General features: G+C 32.9%; 2 protein-coding genes across 5 annotated transcripts in view; both read left to right on the top strand.

The window, feature by feature from the left end:
- Positions 1–11,384, top strand: part of LOC139520512 (fibroblast growth factor receptor 4-like) — a 39,105-nt gene extending 27,721 nt beyond the window's left edge. For all 3 annotated transcript variants that reach the window (XM_071313201.1, XM_071313202.1, XM_071313199.1), the window contains exons 10-18: positions 170–366; positions 1,720–1,883; positions 2,421–2,536; positions 2,896–3,006; positions 3,292–3,488; positions 4,071–4,193; positions 4,625–4,695; positions 5,238–5,487; positions 6,128–11,384. In XM_071313201.1, coding sequence (XP_071169302.1) covers positions 170–366; positions 1,720–1,883; positions 2,421–2,536; positions 2,896–3,006; positions 3,292–3,488; positions 4,071–4,193; positions 4,625–4,695; positions 5,238–5,487; positions 6,128–6,253 — 1,355 coding nt within the window. In that variant the 3' untranslated portion in view covers positions 6,254–11,384. The remainder of the gene's footprint in view (positions 1–169; positions 367–1,719; positions 1,884–2,420; positions 2,537–2,895; positions 3,007–3,291; positions 3,489–4,070; positions 4,194–4,624; positions 4,696–5,237; positions 5,488–6,127) is intronic.
- A 5,027-nt stretch (positions 11,385–16,411) lies between these two features.
- LOC139520479 (uncharacterized) lies at positions 16,412–20,340 on the top strand. Of its 2 annotated transcripts, none has more exons than XM_071313128.1 (3): positions 16,412–16,549; positions 17,175–17,271; positions 19,428–20,340. In XM_071313128.1, the coding sequence occupies exons 1-3, from the start codon at positions 16,479–16,481 to the stop codon at positions 19,914–19,916; spliced, it is 657 nt and encodes a 218-aa protein (XP_071169229.1). In that variant the 5' UTR covers positions 16,412–16,478; the 3' UTR covers positions 19,917–20,340. The 2 variants fall into 2 exon arrangements, with proteins under 2 accessions (XP_071169229.1, XP_071169230.1); XM_071313129.1 differs by lacking the exon at positions 17,175–17,271 and adding an exon at positions 17,320–17,416 and having other exon boundaries at positions 16,429–16,549.
- Positions 20,341–21,953: the final 1,613 nt, after the last annotated feature.

The raw sequence follows: 21,953 nt of genomic DNA, 5'->3' as shown, positions 1-21,953 counted from the left end.
CTCCATGGTGGTATTTGCTTATTTGTCTATTCAATAGATATTTCGTGTTGCTTTTGAACTTTTATAGACGATACATCTTTTTAAAAAAAAAACCAGTTATGTTTCACTTTTACAAATAATATGACTTCAAATGGTGCATTTAAATAATAATATTATTGTTTTATTGCAGATAAACAACCAGAAGCAGTAGCCAGTAGGTCAGGAGAGACGAACAATAAAGAGCGAATAGTTATCTACATTATTGGGGGTGTCACATCAGTTGTTGTACTCATCCTGTTACTCTTGATCTTTATATGTTATCGACGTTACAAGAGGGTGCAGTCAGGCAAATACAGAAATGTCAAACGAGTAATTGTCATGAGACAGGTTAGTTTCACTTTCAATCATAATTTAGTCTTGGTTAGGGAAATAACAAGTGCACCGAAAATAGAAAATGTTTGATTTATTCCGTAGGGGAAATGAGGAAGTTGTCAATGCCATGACTAAGTTACAAAGAAAATCTGAAAAAAGGGAAATTATTGAACTTCATTAAGCATTCATAAATTATGAAAACTAAACCAAACTGTGAACAAAGTTGAAATCATGTAAAATAAACACATATCTAATCTAATCACATAATCTAGAAAAAAAATCTTACTTTTTAAGGAAGTTATGGTCAATTTTTTCGATTTGGATATTAACCCTTTCAACGCTATACACGGCATATGCCGCGATGACATACGCCGTCCGCCACTGCTATTCGCGGCATATGCCGCGATGACAACGGATTTTTCATTAGGACTCTTAAACCATTCGGTTTTCATTCGGGTCCTCTCTAATTTTTCCTTGTATGAATCGAGGATATGCAAGGTCTCATTTGCGCTTGAAATCCCGGCAATTTTTATTGTAAAATCATGCAGTAGAAGGAAAATTGAAGGAAAATAAAAACAAATATTTTGACAATTGCAAATGGCGGAAATCGGAAACGAAGCTGTAAATATGGAAATATTTCAGCATTTCTATGGCGAAACTGATGACGAGGATTAGTGAAAAGGTTTCTTGTTATCTCAATGTGTTTATTACATTCAATTCGTGTGGGAAATATGATTTGATCGATCATTACGAGACGTAGAAAAAGGGGGGAAACGGAGGTTGACTGAAAATTTTGAGGACGGAGCCACTGATTTGTGCCATGATTACATAATACGTTGTGTATGGTGCAATACGCTATGGAATCGAGCAATTGGTGTCTTCTTTATTATATGTCAGATAAAAAAACAAAATAGATGAAGACGAAAAGTAGTTTTTATTCAAAATTCAACACAAATGTAACAAATTACACCTTTTACCTGTTAATTACCTGAAAATGCAGGTAACCTGATAAAAATTTTACTGAAATAACTGCCTAACATTACAGTTCATACTCTCCTGAGCATTTTTCATGCAATAACTTTTTCTGTATCTCTTATAATAAAAAAGATACAGCAGTCTGAAAAGGAATATACTGTTCTAATGAATGAACACAAAAAAAATGCAGCAGCAGCAGCCATTTTTCTATTTTTTTGTGTAGCGTTGAAAGGGTTAATGAAAGTCTTGTATCTAGACTAAAATTCTTTGAAGCAAAAATTCTGTTTTCTTTAGATGTTGATTAATATTCCAAAATCAGAGAAATAATAAAATTTTACATCTTCATGTAAATTTGAATCAGTATACACATTGCAGTTACATTTTTTCTTCCAGAATGAGATTTATTATCCAGACAAGTCTTATGATGGCACTCAGCCACTGGTTCTACCAACAATCCGAATTGAACCTGGTCCAAGAAGACGCTTGTCATCTGATTTGACCATGATGTCAGAGTATGATCTCCCTCTCGACAAACACTGGGAATTTGGAAGAGAAAAGTAAGTTATAGCACCAAATTATCCATTCCATGAAAATAATTATACTGTATAGACAAATAATTATATTGACTCATGACATTTTATCTGATAACTGTCAACCCACAAATAGCATTGCTCACTGTTATCAGCATCCAGTGTGTTCCATGTGACAAACTTTTACAGTTGAACCACTTCTGTAAATGATATGAGCTTTGATAGGTCTACAGGTTGTCTAATATTTTAAGATTACAAGAGATTTCACTATTAATGTCTGAAGTAGATTTCTATTTTTTACCAGGTTTAATACTATATAGTATATGATAGAATTATGTGATGTGCTGTAAAAAAAAATTATTTTCTGGTATTTTGTGAAAAAAGGAAATAACATATTCAAAGTATTTTGTCTCTGTACAAAATTGTTCATAAACCCTGAAAATTGGGATTCATTTGTAACAGAAAGGTTGAAAAAATAAGCACAATTGTAAGTTGTTACTATTGCAGCAATCAGTACTTCAGTATCTTAATGAATCTGATTGAATACTTTATTTTTATTTGTAGGTTATCACTTGGTAAGCCACTTGGAGAAGGAGCATTTGGTCTGGTAGTCAAAGCAGAAGCTGTTGGTTTAAATAAAGCTCCAACCACACAACCTGTCGCAGTCAAGATGTTGAAGGGTAAAATTTACTTTTATGTTATATAAGCATGAACTTACAGGGAAATATAGAATCTTTCTTTTAATTGTTTAGTCTGAATTGGAACAATTTAAAACTTGTGATTCTTTTAAAATGAGATTGTATGTTCTTTGATACAATTGGGATTTGAGTCTGTGAGGCATAATCATTCAAAAAAGGTTTATACTTGAGTAGAGTTTTTGATTACATAAAAAATGTAGTTAGCATTATAAGATATAAGTTATGGTTTCTTTTTTCCAAAACATGTAAATGTGTTTAAGAAACAAATGAAATATATACTTTTTGAATGTGACCAATTATGTCATCGGTTTTTGATTGTCAACATTATTTATATATTTCAGAGGATGCAACTGACAGAGAATTGACAGATCTGATACAAGAAATGGAAGTGATGAAATTAATAGGATGCCATAAAAATATCATTAATTTGCTGGGCTGTTGTACACAAAATGGTAAGTGGTGTATTATAAGGATCAAATGCAATCTGTAAGCTTTACAGATAAATGGACTCACTATTTAAGTCATCATTACACTTTACACTGACAGCAGCAATCATAGGGGAGACACAGGGTTCCGTCAACCCCTTATAATTTTTTTGGTAAATAAGCCATCAATATGTCTTTAAAAAAAACTTATAAGTAATGTGTTTTTATTACTGTCAATCTTGAATTAATCAAGTTCCATTGAAAACTGTAAAAAACAATATTATAAATTGTCTGAAAATTGTATCATTTCAGGGCCTTTATATGTATTGGTTGAATTTGCACCACATGGTAACTTGCGAGACTTTTTGAGATCAAGAAGACCCCCTAATTCAGCAGGATACGAAAAGCCAGGTTTGGAAAAGGGCTCTTCAAGACCGTTAACAGAAAAAGACTTGATATCCTTTGCATACCAGATAGCCAGAGGAATGGAATACCTTGCATCTAGACAGGTTAGATTTAAATTTAAACTTGTTTTGTGAATAATTTTAGTTAATATACTTTTAATGATAATTTACTCTTTAATTTAAAAGATGCAAGTTTTAACACATAGACAATCTTCGTAACTTTTTGATATAATGATATTTTTTTTTATCAAATGACTTTTGGGGCTTTTAAAAACAAAACAAAAACATGAACTTAGCCATTCCTTTTGAGAACAGATCACGGAAAACAAAAACATGAACTTAGCCATTCCTTTTGAGAACAGATCACAGAAAACAAAAACATGAACTTAGCCATTCCTTTTGAGATCACAGAAAAGATTATGAGATATCTACTACAGTTTTTTTCTGAATTTGTATCTTAATTCATTTTAGATAAAGAGGTAAATTGAAAAACACATTTTTGTCATCTAGCAAATGACTTAATTGGGGAAACAAATATTTCTTTGTAATTGCTCATATGGTGAACGAATAAATAATAATATAGCTCTTTCTTGTAAGGGCTTTTATTATTTTATTGCATTGATTTCAGTATACTCTAAAGTAGCTCAAGTTTAAATATGATTCATTAGTTTTGTTTATTTATTTCAGTGTATTCACAGAGATTTAGCTGCAAGAAATGTGTTAGTAGCTGAAGACTATGTTCTAAAAATTGCAGATTTTGGTTTAACCAGAAATTTGACCAATGTTGATTATTACAGAAAGACTGGAGATGTAAGACATTCTTTAATGATGCAATCGAATATTCTTTTATCAAAACCTAAAAAAAAAAAAATCTTGTGGATCCATTTATCTTCTTTAGATCCATTTATTTTTATGAATTAAGGAAGTATTATATTTTCATGAATACTTAGTTTCTGTAAATTCTGTAAAGATCTGTATTTTGTTCAATACTTAAATTCATGGTTCATCTTTACTCTAGCTATGTAATTGGAAACTCCAGAAATAATAATGATTTCACAGTAATAAATGATTTAAATAGGTTGAATATTGAACAGATTTAACACAAATTAACAAGCTCTGTTATGATCAAGTACAAAGTATGGTAGAATATCATTAACATTATATATGCATGTAATACTCGTCATTGTGTTTTAAGCAACCATCAAGGAATCAGTATCAATGGATATGTTTATATATTACAGGGTCGTCTACCAGTGAAATGGATGGCTCCAGAGGCATTATTTGACAGAAAATATACTTCCAAGAGTGATGTGTAAGTTATTCATACTATTAAATTTGTTTCTTTTCACTTCCATACTAAAATGCATGTCAAATGTTGTCTTAAGAAAGTTATAAAGTTATTGATTGTGTTCAAACCACAAACAAAGAACCATATGGGCAAAAATGGAGGACAAAATGAAAGAGTAAAATATCCGTTTTGAATAGAGAAGATAACTTGGCTGTCAAAAAGGCTAAAAGACATAAATAAAACATGATTTGTGTTAACATAAGAAACATGATGTAGATGTCTCAAGATAAATTCTTAGGATGACCGGCTAAGGTATTGCTTCTTTAGTTAATTCATCTTGTTTGATATTGTACAGTATATCATCTTTACAAATTTAAATGGCAGGCCCTGCAACAGTAAAATTTTCCTCAAAAGAGGCTTAACAAGCTATAGAAATTTATAAAGTAATTTTATGAAGGCTGATTTCAGGACCTGTATGTAAAATAAATTACAAAGATGGTTGAAGTATAAACATATTTTGCTTAACTCATTTGTTGAATAAATATATTTATCCTTTTGATTTGTAGTTGGTCCTATGGAGTCTTGTTGTGGGAGATATTTACACTTGGTGGAAATCCTTATCCTTCTGTACCAGTCGAAAGATTATTTGAACTTTTAAAAGAAGGTCATAGAATGGACAAACCTCCATATGCTTCGGATGAAATTAATAAAATAATGCAGTTCTGTTGGCATGAGTATCCATCAGGGCGACCATCTTTTAATAAACTTGTTAATGAGTTAGATAAAATGTTGACTGGTATGGCCAACAGGGGTGAAGTAAGTATTTATTCTACAATATTATTGACTTATCACCAAAAAAAAGTTTATAAATCAGTAAGAAAATAGGAATCCCTAACTGAAAGGGGGAAAAGCAGGACAATAAATAAACTCATCATAGATACCAGGATTGAAATTTTGAATTTGGGCCTGATGCATGTTTGTCTTCAAAAGACTCATAATCTGTCTAAAATTACACTGAGATATTAGAAGAACATCATATGGGGTAATGACATTGGAGGGTATCAGCAGGATTGACTTAAGCACTGGCCATATGCTAGTGAATTTTGAGTTACTAAGTAAAGGTATTTTGGACCTGTAAGGTAGTGATTAAAGTGTGTAGTATTGAATTTAGTGGAGCATGTCAAAATAATATTCATTTCAACTTGCCCAGCCAAATGACAGGTGTTTTTTTTACAACCCCTGACCATATTAAAAATGGTTTTAACTCTAGGAATGAGTACAGAGGCATATTTATATTTTCTTAATGATGCTTGATCCTAAATACATATCTATAATATACAATTGTCAGTGTCATTGTGTACGTATTTTCTGCTAACTGTACTGTACAAAACTAGAATACATGGATGTAAATCAATGATGTTAAGAAATTTCTTCAATTATATAATTTTTATTTCAGGAGTATTTAGATTTAGAACCACTAGAAAGTCCTACAAGTATGTCTGATAGCCAGTATTCTTCTATGTCTCGTAGCTCAAGTAATTACGATGTAACGAGCAACAGCACGGACTCTGAATCTTCATGAATGTAACAGTATACATCCCATCATATCATAGTCTCTCTCATGTACGAGGCATTCACTGACAACTGTGTCTCATACAACTAGGCAGCGATTGTTTCATAATCTCATTCATCTGGATGTCTTCCACATTGTGTAGACGGAAAAAAAAAGCATGTGCCAATTTTATTTTTCTCAGCTTGCTACTTGAGCAAGTGTTTTAATATGTAGTAACTCTTTTATAAAGGAGATTAAAAATGGACTTATTTGCCACAGTGTGTTCAAAGAATATTGGATTATTCTATTGTGTTCAAAGAAGACAACCATTTTATTCAATCTCATGTTTTTATTACAATAAGTGCTACAGTGAACAAAAAAGACGGGTTTTTGTTGCTGAAATGTTGTAACCTCATTGACACCAAAGACAAAGATGTACTATTAGAAATCCAGTGTCTGATTTGTCAGTGATTATTTATGTGATTTGTGTTTGATCAGGATTATAGTTAATCATGATTTGTACATGAACTTATTTCAAGTCATTGTAAGGCCATTCCATTTTAGAAACCTAGTAGCAAGCCCATTGTGTTTTCTATATATAGATCATGGGTTAATGTTTCAGAACAACAACTTAAGGAGTTGTTACTTAATTTCATTCTTTATCTGTTGATTCTGCTAGAGGAAGTTAAAATGGAAGCCTTTATTGTCTTGAGGTACAATTATGTTTTATTAAAATACAGAAATTTTGATTGAATTTTAGCTGATTTTATAATGAACTTTTATAATTTTTTTACTGCAAATATGTTTTATAAACGATCTGTTAAATTTGCACTTTTTTCTCCACATTTTCTAAGACTAAATTTTTACAACGAAGTGAAGCTTACAAGACAGGACTGTCAATATTGTTTTGTTTGTTTTTATCATTCTGCAAGTAGGAATACAGGAACAATAAAAACTAATGTTTTTAACTGGCAAATATGCTTAGTGACATTATACACGATTTTATATTTGATTTCGGTTATACAGCAGTGACCTTTGTATACATTTCAATAAATATTAATTTAATTTTTTCGAGGAAGAAACTAAAGAAAATTTGGATCTGTTTATGCAAAAAATACAAAGTTATTTGTTCTGTTTTCTCAAGAAAAAGATATATATATATATATATATTAAACTTGGAAATGTAATAGATTACTTGGGAGTAATAAAGGAATTTGTAAAGCAGAGGTTAACTTGTTTTGGCTTTCAAATTCCTTTTATTTTAATTTCGATTGCTCTATTAACTGAAAATGATTAGTGCGTGAAAAATAGAATTCAAACCATTAACACTTTAAAAAAGAGGTGCAAAGCCAACTACGAATGATAAATCAAACAAAAAAGAAACAGCCTGTGTCAAATCGGGTACAAATCATGCAATTGAACAAAGTATTTTGTAATTATATGGTCCAATTATGGACCACTTGGTGTATATATATATGACCAGTATGTATTATTATGTTGATGCATATATTGTTAACAATTAATAAATTTTATGATTCTGAAGTACAGAGTTTATTTTTAGACTTGACAATGATGTAAATGTTTTCTCTTTGTGTTCATTGTTAAATTATGGCCAGGTGACGCCATCTGTTGCTTACTTATTATTTCACTTGTTAAAACCTTATGTATCAATGTTGCTCCTCTTTGGTGATTTTTGTACATAATTGTTTTTTTTATACTAGAACTGTTATGTAAATGTTAGAAGCCCAGTTCTGATGAAAACTTTTTTTACATGTGACATACATGATATGCATTCATATCTTTTAACAGTTGTTTCTTTTTCTATTGTATTTGGAATAAATCAATTTCAAATTTTAGTGATCAATTTTGAATTCTAGTTCAGAAACAAAAAAACACCTGTAGAGGAAAGAAATTGCATTAAAAGTGAAGAGAAAAAAATCTAAGAATATCACTTCTTCAACTTGCACATGTAAATGTCTAAAAAAAATAATAATGTTCAAACACTAGTCCATTTGATGGATATTCTTTAATTTTGTTAGTTTTTCCTCATTTGATATGGTTTATTGAAATATAAAATCATTTTCCTAATATCTTTCAATAAAAAATTATAGCAAGTATCTTGCAAACAGTTCCATGCGCCATATTCATCCTGTGTAATAACAGAAGGCGTTTGTAATTACATTGAGTAAAATAATACTGATTTCTATTATGCATAAGAATTTAAAATATACTTACCATATTACTTAACATGTACAAGGTTGTAGATTTGTCCGTCCATTTGGTTGATTTTAATTAAATAGTGACTTCACACTTTTAACCCCTTGAAATTAAACTTGTGTTTTGCAAATAGCTGTATTAATATATATATAATAGCAATGCGGGTTGCAGAAAAAATTTAAACGATCAGTTTGTATTTTATCTTAATGTACAAGATGTGCGTATAATCAATTCAGGGGTAAATTAATTTTAAAGTGCTTACCGTACAATTAATCTAATAATTTGACAGTATGCAGCACATAATTAAGAAAATATACATGCACATAGATTGGACTTTCTGTGGCTCCTGTTGCGTTTCTGAAGGGTTTCATGTCTTTTTTATAAATTAAACAAGAAGTTTAATTGATAAAACAAGAAGTTTAATTGATAAAACAAGAAGTTTAATTGATAAAACAAGAAGTTTAATTAATAATAAAGTAATAGAAGATTTGAAATTATAATTGTACATATAAGTGAAATCTGTAAACGATATAGAAGAAATGTCTTAAGTGAGTCACAGAAGGTGTAGGAAAATAATTGTATTAGTTTTTTTTCAATGGAAAATGATCTCAGATATATAGCCCTACAAAAATGAACCTTTTGCTTGTTACAGTATTTAATCAGTTTTGTATAGTTTTAACACTGCCTTAATTTTTATGCTTTGCCTGATTGTGTTCACTAATTTGGTTTAACTTTTATTTTTCAGTTTTAAAAACTGCCGACTTTTTCTCGTTGAAAAAATCAAATTCATTTAACACTGCCAGATATTATTATTTTAATTCATCTATTTAACTTTTTAAATTTCATTTTATTTATGTTAAATTCATCAGATTTGTTGGGCATTTTACATAAAATTCTGTTGTGTTCATTTTTAAAAACAATTTCATTTTATATATAAATGTGTTCGATGTGTCAGTTAACTCTACCTATTTTAAACCATTGTTAATCATGTTGTTGTTTTAAATTTTTTTGTATATTTTACAAATGTTTATGATATTTTTCATCACCCCATAACTGTTTTAAACACATTAGTTTCAATGTGATCAAATAAATTATGCAAAATTTGGAGAAAATAATTTCGTTCATAAACTTTATAAACTTTTATTATATGAATAACTGATTGAAGTTTAATTATTTGCCAGTTCTTAATATTGAACTATTTGAAACATTTTGTAATTTAATAATAAGGCCACAAAATTAAAAAAAAATTATGTTGTTGGACAATAAATGCACATGTTTTGCTTTTTTGTCCAAACCAACATATAAAATTATTTTAATAAATGTCTCAGTATTTTTTTTAAGTATTACCTTATGCAAGAGTTTATGGTGCAGAATTATTTGTCTATGCAGTTCATTTGTATAAATATTGCCAAAAGTGTCTGTTTTTTTTTAAATGTTCTGGAGTAACTGGACAAGCTTACCAAGTTTTATTTACCTCAGTCTCATATTTTAAGGCTGCCTTCTCTGGCATAAATCTTTATAAAGCAGTACTTGTTTAATGCATTCATTTAAATTGTACATGGAAAATTGTTTGATAATGTATCTGCCACATGGTAACAAGAGCAATGAACACATTTTATTTATATATTAAATTTCTTAACCAACACTTGGTGAATTGGGTTTATTTAGCTAACAAAGTTAATCTTTTTAAATGTTTTTTTTCTAGTATACTGTTTTGATAGTTTTGGAAATATATATACATATGTGGTTGTTGATATATTATTTTTTTTACTATCTGGACCATGGATGTCCTTTTCAAATTTTATTTCTCATTGTTTCTGTATCTGCAGGAAAACAGATGCTCTTTCTGATTGATATGTATTCTTTTGATAGAATTTCAAAGTTTATTACACTTCTGTCACTAGTTAATGGTATTTGATTGCATGTTTATAAATTTAACAATCACTGCAAGATGTGTCTTTGAAAAAACCTTTTTAATAGTTAATATTGATGTGATTTATATTAAGTTTTTTTGAAAATTTGTTATAAGTAGTGTAAATATACCTCTGAAAAGTCACTTTTCGAATAATTAATAAGTAAATAATACACTTCTGAAAGTTCACATATATGATTTGAAATATAAAAAAACAATGCAAAATTTGTCAATTAATTACACAGTTTGCTCTCTGGAAATAATAGGTCCAGGTAAGCATGTGCCATCTATTATGGTTGTCATGTAATCAATTTTTACAATCTAATGGACTGATCACCTCATAACCATCAGAATGCCACTTTCTACCTTTTGGAATTATCAATTGATTCCCTATGGCTAAATTGCCATTTTTCACCCATTTAATTTTGGTATTTTTGGCTATAATTTGAGAATTATGATTTAAAGTTATAAAAAAGTAAAAATATTGAGCAACAAAAGTTCTAAATAGGTGAAGATAACTTTACTTGTGGTGCATCCACTTATAGGTGTTATTGCCACCTTAATAACAATTTTTTGTATAAATTTCATTTTTTTGCAAACATATTTAAAATGTTCAAGACAGAAAATGCAAACATCAAAACTTACCATCAAAACAGGATTGCAATGAACAAGAAAACCATGTGATTGAAATCTTCAATGATGAGCTTTCAAGGGTTTAGTTATACTACTTGTAGTAGTTATCTTAAAGGATTTTGTTATAATACTTGTAGAAGTTATCAAGAACTGTTAAAAAAGTCAATATTAGAATATCATAGAATATGTGTTGAGTTGTTCAAAGGTCACATTTGCTGTTATAAACTCATACTACAAATGTACAACATTGTGTTCAATAATTGTTATGAAATTTTCTAGTCTGAGTAAAACTGATCTGTAACAATTAAAGGTCCCAATAATCAAATTGTTCATGTCTTTGTTGAATTCAGTTGTATCTGATAGAAAGAATTACATCAATAAAATAAATGTTAACAATTACTTAGTCGTTAAGTTGTTATTTTAATATGTGGAATTTTGAATACACGAAGATAGGGAGGTACTAAGCACGGCTGAAGGAGTGTAGCCTTATATACTGCTAAAAATGAACAGTGTGAATACCAGAGGTGGATTTATTGGGTAGCATGCCCTCTTTGGGCCGGCCCTCCCCATGGAGCTTCATCTATTTTAACTTCTTAGACTTTTTACAAGTATCACCTTTAAAAGTTTGCTTGTCAAGGGTCCCACTTTTTTCACATGTCACATACATATCAAAATTCTTTCATAAGTACAGTAGGTACTTCAGTAGGTATTTATTCGTAATCAAATAACTGAACATTGTAGTTGAATTATAAACAAGAAGTGGTTACTACTTATTGTGCACAAAATGCACAAAACTTCTAGTCAGTTTTCCTGCCAAAGGAAGGTGGTTCTCTCTGGGAACTCTGTCTTCCTGCCAAAGGAAGGTGGTTCTCTCTGGGAACTCTGTCTTCCTGCCAAAGGAAGGTAGTTCTCTCTGGGAACTCTGACTTCCTGCCAAAGGAAGGTAGTTCTACCTGGGAACTCTGACTTCCTGCCAAAGGAAGGTGGTTCTCTCTGGGATCTCTGGCTTCCTGCCAAAGGAAGGTAGTTCTACCTGGGAACTCTGACTTCCTGCCAAAGGAAGGTGGTTCTCTCTGGGATCTCTGGCTTCCTGCCAAAGGAAGGTAGTTCTACCTGGGAACTCTGACTTCCTGCCAAAGGAAGGTGGTTCTCTCTGGGATCTCTGGCTTCCTGCAAAAGGAAAGTGGTTCTCTCTGGGAACTCTAGCTTCCTGCAAAAGGAAGGTGGTTCTCTCTGGGAACTCTGGCTTCCTGCCAAAGGAAGGTGGTTCCCTCTGGGAACTCTGGCTTCCTGCAAAAGGAAGGTGGTTCTCTCTGGGAACTCTGGCTTCCTTCCAAAGGAAGGTGGTTCTCTGCGAACTCTGGCTTCCTGCAAAAGGAAGGTGGTTCTCTCTGGGAACTCTGGCCTCCAGCCAAAGGAAGGTGGTTTCCTCTGGGAACTCTGACTTCCTGCAAAAGGAAGGTGGTTCTCTGCGAACTCTGGCTTCCTGCAAAAGGAAGGTGGTTCTCTCTGGGAACTCTGGCCTCCAGCCAAAGGAAGGTGGTTTCCTCTGGGAACTCTGGCTTCCTGCAAAAGGAAGGTGGTTCTTTCTGGAAACTCTGACTTCCTGTCAAAGGTAGGTGGTTCTCTCTGGGAACTCTGGCTTTCTGCAAAAAGAAGGTGGTTCTCTCTGGGAACTCTGACTTCCTGCCAAAGGATGGTGGTTCTCTCTGGGAACTCTGGCTTCCTGCCAAAGGTAGGTGGTTCTCTCTGGGAACTCTGACTTCCTGCCAAAGGAAGGTGGTTCTCTCTGGGAACTCTGACTTCCTGCCAAAGGAAGTTTGTTCTCTCTGGGAACTCTGACTTCCTGCCAACGGTAGGTGGTTCTCTCTGGGAACTCTGGCTTCCTGCCAAAGGAAGGTGGTTCTCTCTAGGAACTCTGACTTCCTGCCAAAGGTAGGTTGTTCTCTCTAGGAACTCTGGCTTTCTGCCAAAGGAAGGTGGTTCTCTCTGGGAACTCTGGCTTCCTGCCAAAGGAAGGTGGTTCTCTCTGGGAACTCTGGCTTCCTGTCAAAGGTAGGTGGTTCTCTCTGGGAACTCTGACTTCCTGCCAAAGGATGGTGGTTCCCTCTGGGAACTCTGGCTTCCTGCAAAAGGAAGGTGGTTCTCTCTGGCAACTCTGACTTCCTGCAAAAGGAAGGTGGTTCTCTCTGGGAACTCTGGCTTCCTTCCAAAGGAAGGTGGTTCTCTCTGGGAACTCTGACTTCCTGCCAAAGGAAGGTGGTTCTCTCTGGGAACTCTGGCTTTCTGCCCCATGTATAACTAACCATCCCGAAATAGCCAATAATGCTTAAAGTGTTGTTTAACACCAATTAATCAGTTAAGCCTATAGTAAGATGTATCAACATTAGTATTATGTAAAATATTTGGATGCACTGGTAAACTGTATTGAACAAGTGTGCACATGCTGAAATGTCTCGTCTGCTTTATTGACCGTTGCTTTTATGTTGATAGTCCTTGATATAAAGCTTTTCTACAAGTATCACATTTTCATGATCCAAGAAAATGTGGCCAAGGTCAGATAAACCAAACTGGAAAAACATGTACACCTGATAACTATTCCATACACCAAATATAATTGACCTTTTGCTTATAGTTCTTATTAATGAACTTAAACAGGAAAACCTAACATTGACCAATGAACCATGAAAATTAGGTCAAGGTCAGATGAACCATGCCATACAGACATGTACGCCTTACAATAAATTTGCATTAAATACAGTTTGCTTATAGCATCTAAGAAACACTTAACATTGAACCATGGAAATGAGGTCAAGGTCAGATGATACTTGACAGACAGATATGTGCACCTTACAATCATTCCATACAAACAATATAATTGACCTTCTGCCAAAGTTTAAGAAACAAAAAGACCAAATCATAACATAACAGCAATGAACTGTGAAAATCAGGTCAAGGTCAAATAAAACCTTTCAGACTGACATGTATGTCGTAAAATAATTACTTTCGCCAAATATAGTTGACTTATTGCATATAGAATTAGAGAAAAAGACCATTTCACAAAAACTAATCTTTAAACACTAACCAAGAAAATGAGGTCAAGGCCAGATAACACCTGTCAGTTGGACATGAACAACGTACAATCATTCCATACACCAAATATAGTAGACCTATTGCTTATAGTATCTGAGATATGGGCTTGGTTTACTTTTATAAATTGTTGTCTGGATGGAGAGTTGTCTCGTTGGCACTCACACCACATCTTCCTATATCTATTGACCACGAAAACTTAACCTTGTTTACCAAATCATCATGAAAGTGTAACAAACATGCTTAACACATTTCACTGGCCATCATTTATACCAGAAAGAAGACTGAAAAGCCGATTACGTTTGGTCCATAGAATTACAAACAACAAAATTGCCATACCATATACTGACATACTAGTTGAAAGAAACACCAGGTCTAGCCACGAACAAACATACCGACAAATTCGAAGAAGAATTTGATGGTGGTTCTAAATGAGAAGTTGTCAGATGAAAGTTATGTTATTTGATTCTCTTGTAACCAGTATTTAGCTCATTTAATCAATTTCAGTACTTTTAAAGTAGGGACTCTTGGATTCTGACGTTACCACAGTGCAATCTTGTCGTTTCCTTTCTTCCTGATGCTAATAACAACTAGTTTTTCTTCTACTTCAGTTTTACAACAAAACAGTACATTAGATATTTAAATGGTTCTTTGCAATGTTAGTATTGCAATGTTTTAACTTTGCTGTCATGTTCCAACAAACATATTGCACTTCGGACCATTTCGCTTTTTCCATGCAGAAATCTTAGCATGAGAAGCAAGACATTGAGTATTCATTTAAGATATGTGTAAACATATAGTAATGGTCGTGGTGTAAGCAGCAAAAAAAATATGCAAGTGTTCGGTATTAAAACAGGAAGTTGTCGAGTGATGAATCTGAAAACGCATCACACGATATATCTGACTTATATTAACCCTTAAACCAAATTTCAGAAATCCTTGTATTGTAGTTCCTGAGAAAAATGTGACGAAAAATTTTCAATTTGGCTATCATGTGTAAAATCAAACAAGTGTTCGGTAAACAGGAAGTTGTTGAGTGATGAATCTGAAAACACATCACACGGTATAGCTGACTTATATCAAGCCTGAAACCAAATTTCAGAAATCCTGGTAGTGTAGTTCCTGAGAAAAATGTGACGAAAAATATTCATGGGACTGACTTTTGCTCTTCAACATCAAGTTCAATAACATAAAGTAGGGGCGGATCCAGCAATTTTTTAAAGCAGGTATTGGGTCCAATCCAAGATAAAAGGGGGTTCCAACCATATGTCCCCATTCAAAGCATTGATCGTCAAAAAAAGGGGGGTCCAACCCACGGAAGTATGATTTTGTTTTACTTTATTTTTAAGAAACATTATTATGGTTACTAACCATCGCCAGCGTAGCGATACCGCATGTGTCTACAGGACAAGCGTCCTCTGTTATGCATGCATTTTCACCACGGTGGATTCCGTGGGTGCAGGAGAACCACGAATTCAAATGTTTAAAAGGAATGTACGGAGACTTCGCAAAAATCAAGAAATTTGATATCCATGAATATGTAGGTTTTCCTTAAACCACGAAAAATTGATACCCACGAAAATAAAAGAATTCATAGTAATACAAATATCGTTATACAAAGTTCCACCGAATGAACAGACGTACAAACAGAGACAAGAGAAAACGAATGCATTTCTAAACGTTATACTTATATAAAAAAAAAATAAGTAAAAAGTTGCTAGACTAACCAAAAGATATGCTTACAAATGCATGGACTAAATGTTTAGTTGACCTTCTCAGCGCATATACGTAGCTGTAAATGATTCATGACTAATATTATAATATAATATATTATCAAGATATATCATCATGCATACTAGTAATTTTGAAAGGATAACTATATGTATAGGCGGCATGTTGTCAAAAATAGTATTGTTAAATATATGATCATATATTGTTATAAATAATTTCAATAAAAAAATAACTGATATTTCTTTAAATGCTATATATGTTTGTTTTTTCTGTCTGTCGTTTTGTTATTTTCGTCTTTAAATTATTTTGTAACAATCCTATTGTTTGGATTTTAGACTTATTCTTATTCGTAGCCAGAACGATTTCGATAAATGCTGAGAAAATGCGACAGACTGAATGTACAGTGTTATAGACAGACGGACGGACAGTAAACTCATTATATATAGACCGCATCCCCTCTCTTCTTCTTCCATATAAAAGTTGGGTTCCTTGAATGCAATCTATATTGCGATTTTACAATGCAAATGAACGTCTTTTATATATACAGAACACACTGATGTGTAACTTTATCTTTGTCCCAATATATAACCTCAAACTGATTTAAAAGTCATCTTTCTTATCATATAGCGTGTTGAAAGGGAATTAACTCCAGTTACATTTTGAGTTGAACAAATGGCATCCAATCGACTAGCTCAGTTTAGGGAGTTTGGGAAAAAGATAGTTGCAGTAGGAAGAAATTACAAGTAAGTTTACAGTTAAAAGTAAGTAAATCACTTTGTATATGTCAAATTTAAATTATATGTGATTTGTTAGGTCAATATCATACAAAAGTTGTGTGCAGGTTTAAAAGGCGTTCACTATTCTCGAGAGTAATGTCGGTGATACACGTTTATATACATCCGTCTTTTTTTTTCAGTTTTAGTACTGTTCATGGGATTTTTTGTTAGAAGCGAAATGTTTTAATTTTACATAAGCCGTTAGCGACCATTCAATGTGAAGACGGTACCTTCCAGATTAACAAAAAAGGGCGATAAAAATGAAAAATAGCCTATAAAACACAAACAGAGACGCTGGTTTTGCAATCTGAGCCTTGGAGTCACGTGTAAATGATTTTACAAATGTATGATATATATGTGCCGGCAGTATTTTTTTAGTTGATATTATTGTAACTTGAACCCTACTGACAGTAGTCGTATAAATATTTATACGTTTATGCTTGAATAGTGAGCTAGTAATTTAAAGTTTACATGTAGTAGTTTTGGGGAATACATTTATGTTGCGGCATGCTCAATTAGCTGAGACAAATTGATTAATCTTAATTATGGTATGTTTTGTCTTACTCACTACTGTATTGACTTGATATTGAAGGGCCCATGCAGAAGAACTTGGAAATAAAGTCCCAGAAAAGCCAATTATATTTACAAAACCAACGACATCATATCTATCACAAGGTCATCCAATAAAGGTATGAAATAATTAGTGATACAAATTAAATTTTTGTTTATTTTTGAAGGAGTTTGGCTGACCAACGTGGAGACCCGGTTCCTCCATATCCACTGGTCTTTCTTAAGCCAACAACCACCTATATATCGGAAGGAGATATTATAAGGGTATGTTTAAATTATCCCCACTATGTCCTATTGTTAAAGATTTCTCCACTAGTTACGTCTGTTTGGCTTTTTACTCTTTATATATTAGGGTCTGGATTGGGAGTTCGGATAGTCTTCGTTTCTGCAATCATCAATTTTTACTAGGCCATTTCTCTATTCTTCATATTTTTCGTTGTTTTCCTCTTATATTTGATGTGTTTCCCTCAGTTTTAGTTTGTATCCTGGATTCGTTTTTTTTTCAATTGATTTATCACTTTCGAACAGCGGTATACAACTGTTGCCTTTATTTAGTTCCCAAGCATTTGCCTGGTTCCCCGCGGTAAACCCCCATTCAAACCCTCTTGCTCACATAACCGTTGACAATGATTCTGGCTGAATGAAGATATAATCAAAAGGCCGAAATACCGTTTGCTTAAAATAATAACATTAAAACACTAAATGTATCATGTGGTTGATTATGAGATACCAGGGTAATTGACCAAACAAGAGAAGACGCAGAAACACTTTCTAAATGCAAGGGATTAAACTCTGAGGTAATTGGTACAAATTACTGAGAGCATGGAAGTATTATATAATCAATATAATACTTCCATGCTGAGAGCTAGAAATTAATTCACGGATACATATGGACATTGAAACAACCTGAGACTGCTGTAAGTTATAGTAGTCTCAGAAGCAACAAAGATCATTATTCTTAAGCATGTAAGACCCAAATGTTTTTAGAAACCTATCTTAGAGAGAATCCTCCGGCATGGATATGTTCTTTCCCCCAAAGAAAAGACAGCTCCAATGCCGTTTGTGTATGCAAGTCCTGATTACTTCCTTCTCCAAACCCTCGGAGACGAATAATTTGCCCGGGTCACAGGGTGACGGCTTCCTGCGAAATTGGATGTTGAAAACCATTGAAAACCAACCAAGCTCGTCGGTCTAGTACAAAGCGTTATTCATATTCAATTATTCATATACCATTTCAGTTTCTTAGCCATCCGTCTGTTCTAATTCAAAACTCAAACCATAATTGCCAACATAAATTAAATACAAGTTTGAGAAAGGACAACTCATAATTTGTAAAACACAGTAGGAAGCTTTCTGAATCCATCAATTGAAAGTATTGTTCTTAAAGTGCTTGATATTTTATTGACCATAATTTTGCTATTTGATTCGCGGTTGTAATCTATTGAAATCAAATGTGGCCTAGGTTCTTCTCGTGGTCGTGACTTGTTGCTATGCTGTCAGATCGCATACAGATTTCTCAAGAATAATTGGAAAGAATGAAAAAAAAAACTATCATTATTCTTAAACTTTCCTCTCCACTAAATATTCAATCTGTTTAATTGAGGTCTGTCAGTTAACTGCTAGTAGTCTGTTGTTATTTATGTATTATTGTCATTTTATTTATTTTCTTTTGTTACATCTTCTGACATCGGACTCGGACTTCTCTTGAACTGAATTTCAATGTGCGTATTGTTATGCGTTTACTTTTCTACATTGGCTAGAAGTATATAGGGAGAGGGTTGAGATCTCATAAACATGTTTAACCCCGCCGCAATTTTGCGCCTGTCCCACGTCAGGAGCCTCTGGCCTTTGTTAGTCTTGTATGATTTTCTATTTTAGTTTCTTGTGTATAATAAGGACACATACGGTTGCGGGAGTTTCTCGCTACATTGAAGACCCATTGGTGGCCTTCGGCTGTTGTCTGCTCTATGGTCGGGTTGTTGTCGCTTTGACACATTCCCCATTTCCTTTCTCAATTTTAAGTATATGATCCTTATTTAGTTTCAGTACACACGTTTGTCGACTTGGGTAAGTTGTACCTATCCCATTGTGATTTAAAGAACAAAACAGATAGTGTTTGTTAGATCTGCTTAATAACTTGACCAATATTCATGAAAGGCACTATCATCATCACGTATTTTAAATTTTACACAGGGCTGCCACCTGACATTAGAATCTATCCCGTTTGTAGTCTTTGTCAAATATCATCTAAAATATATATATATATATCTTTTAGTTTCCACTTGGTTGCACAGACCTTCATCATGAAGTAGAACTAGGTATTGTTGTGGGAAAGAAAGGGTACCAAATTCCCGAGGAGAAGGCGAAGGAATATATTGGTGGTTACTTTGTAGCCCTAGATATGACTGCTAGAGATCTTCAACTTGAAGCAAAAAAGAATGGACACCCGTGGACATTGTCTAAAGGTTGGGATACATCAACACCAGCGGGCGAATTTATAGAAAAGGATAAAATTACTAATCCACAAAATCTTCAGATATGGTTGAAGGTGAATGGTGAAATGAGACAAAATGGAAATACTGCCGACATGATTTTTAACATTAGTTATTTGATCAGCTTTATAAGTAAATATATGACACTAGAAGAGGGTGATGTCATACTTACTGGTACGCCCTCTGGTGTAGGTGGCCTTAAGGGCGGTGACGTTATTGAAGCTGGCATTGGTGATGTTTCCAAAATAAAATTTTCTGTGGACTCATCCTGAAGCATTTTGCAATGCCTTTAAAAACATATGTATCTTTACGGTTATCGCATTATTCATAACTTTAAAACAACAATTAACCAGCCTTTATATTGTATAATTGGACAAAGACAGCAAAGAGTATATGTTCTTTTTATGTCATTTCTGTGTCATTTGGTCTCTTGTAAAGATTTGTCTAATAGGCAATCATACCACATCTTCTTTTTTTTATCTTTTGTATGGGTTTTTATAATTTTTCGTTAAAACAGCTTATTTTTTGTTTGTTCATACATTATGAAAATGTTTCTGCCAGAGTATTTGTGTATTTCGTGTTTAGATAAAGAAAAATGAACCCAGATTTTTTTTTTAAACTCAACCTTTAAATATATTTTTGATGTCTCGCCAATCGTGTACGTTTTATTATATATAAAGATTACAACATTGTCAATTTAGTTTAATACTTTCTTTATCATGGCTCGGAGACATATAGTTACCTTGTGTTGCAGAAGACATCCATGTATTCATGATACCATTAGAGCTAGGTCTATAGGGTGTAGATTTTGTCTAATTTATTTCTAACAATTTGCAAACTTCTGTCAAAATTATATTTTACATATTTCTCCCTTGATCGGAAGTTAACAAGGAATACCAAAACGAGAAATAAAGTCATAGACAAGCTTTTTGGGTTACTTGTTTGGAGGTGGGAACGTCTCCATAACATGTGGTAAAATAGTCTTTAATTAGATCTATTATTTTGACGGGTAGAGGGTAAAGGACCAATATCACAAATTACAACACGGTTCATTGGAAAACCTACAGTGTAACTCTGTTAAGACTCTTTAGATTCCTTAAATCGATTGCAAACAGAACAAGAGTTTACATTTCTCCTATATTGTACCAATTGAAACAGGTTTTTATTTTGTCCTTAGTTTTATTTACACCAAAAATTGCAGAAAACATGATATTATGACAACTTGTCATTACTTCAAGACTTACTGAATTAATTACTGATAACTTTCACTAGTCGGTTGTAATCGTTTCTGATACAAAACATTATTTTAATCAAGAGATCATAATAACTTAAGCAATATTTTCTTTGTTGATGGACCATATGAAGCAATTTCATCTCTGTTTGGTTTACAATTATTTTTTAGTCGTTCATGGATAGGCCCTAAATCGCTACTCTCTCTTTGAAAATGTTCTAATTCTATTGTAGTGTACCCACTAAGCCAATTTGAATCAAATGACTGAATTTTGACTTCTTGTGACAGCACAAATATTAGTAACAAATGGGTTATCACCTAAATTAGTGACATTATCTACACCAGCTTTAAAATCTATCCAATAAGAATTGTAATTTTGACACTCAGAACTCCCTGTTTTATATGGTAAGAGAGAGAGATGTCATATTCGCGTCGTGAAAGCGAATCAGCATTTTGGCGTTTAACCCCTGGTCTGTGTTGCATTTTAAAGTTGTACTGTGAAAGGGTCTCACTCCAACAGGCCAACTGCTCCTGTGGATCTTTAAAATTAAGCATCCATCTCAAGGATGCATGATCGGAACTTGGCAAAAAATTCGACCAACTAAGTATTGGCGAAATTGATGAATAAATGTAATCATTGATAAAAGCTCATATCTGGTTACACCATATATCGTTGTTGTGGTTTATCTAACTTTTTGCACCCATTAACAAGCACTGCGTTACCGTATACTTAATTTTTAATTTAATATACAATATTTTAGTTTGAAATGATAGATTTATTTTACGTCTTAAAGAGTAAAAGCGGGAATTTGTAGAATTATGGTATTATATGTTCCTGCTAAAAATATTGTGGTAAAAAATCTGGTTGATTCGTAAGAATCAAAGAGCAGATTGCTCTGAGGGATACGATTGCCATTGTTTTCAATGATACATGTATAAGTATTATTTTCAAAAATAATTCAACTGCACGTGTAAAATACTCGTAAAATGTAATTTACGTAATCTGAATAGTTATTCAACTTTAAAAAATAGACAATCCTCGATACAAGTGTATGAACAATGTACTTATTGTCTTTTA

This window comes from Mytilus edulis, chromosome 4 (genome assembly GCF_963676685.1).
Source record: "Mytilus edulis chromosome 4, xbMytEdul2.2, whole genome shotgun sequence".
Classification (NCBI taxonomy): Eukaryota; Metazoa; Mollusca; class Bivalvia; order Mytilida; family Mytilidae; genus Mytilus; species Mytilus edulis.
Note: the sequence above shows the minus strand (reverse complement) of the source record. Positions and strands in the feature narration are given on the sequence as shown.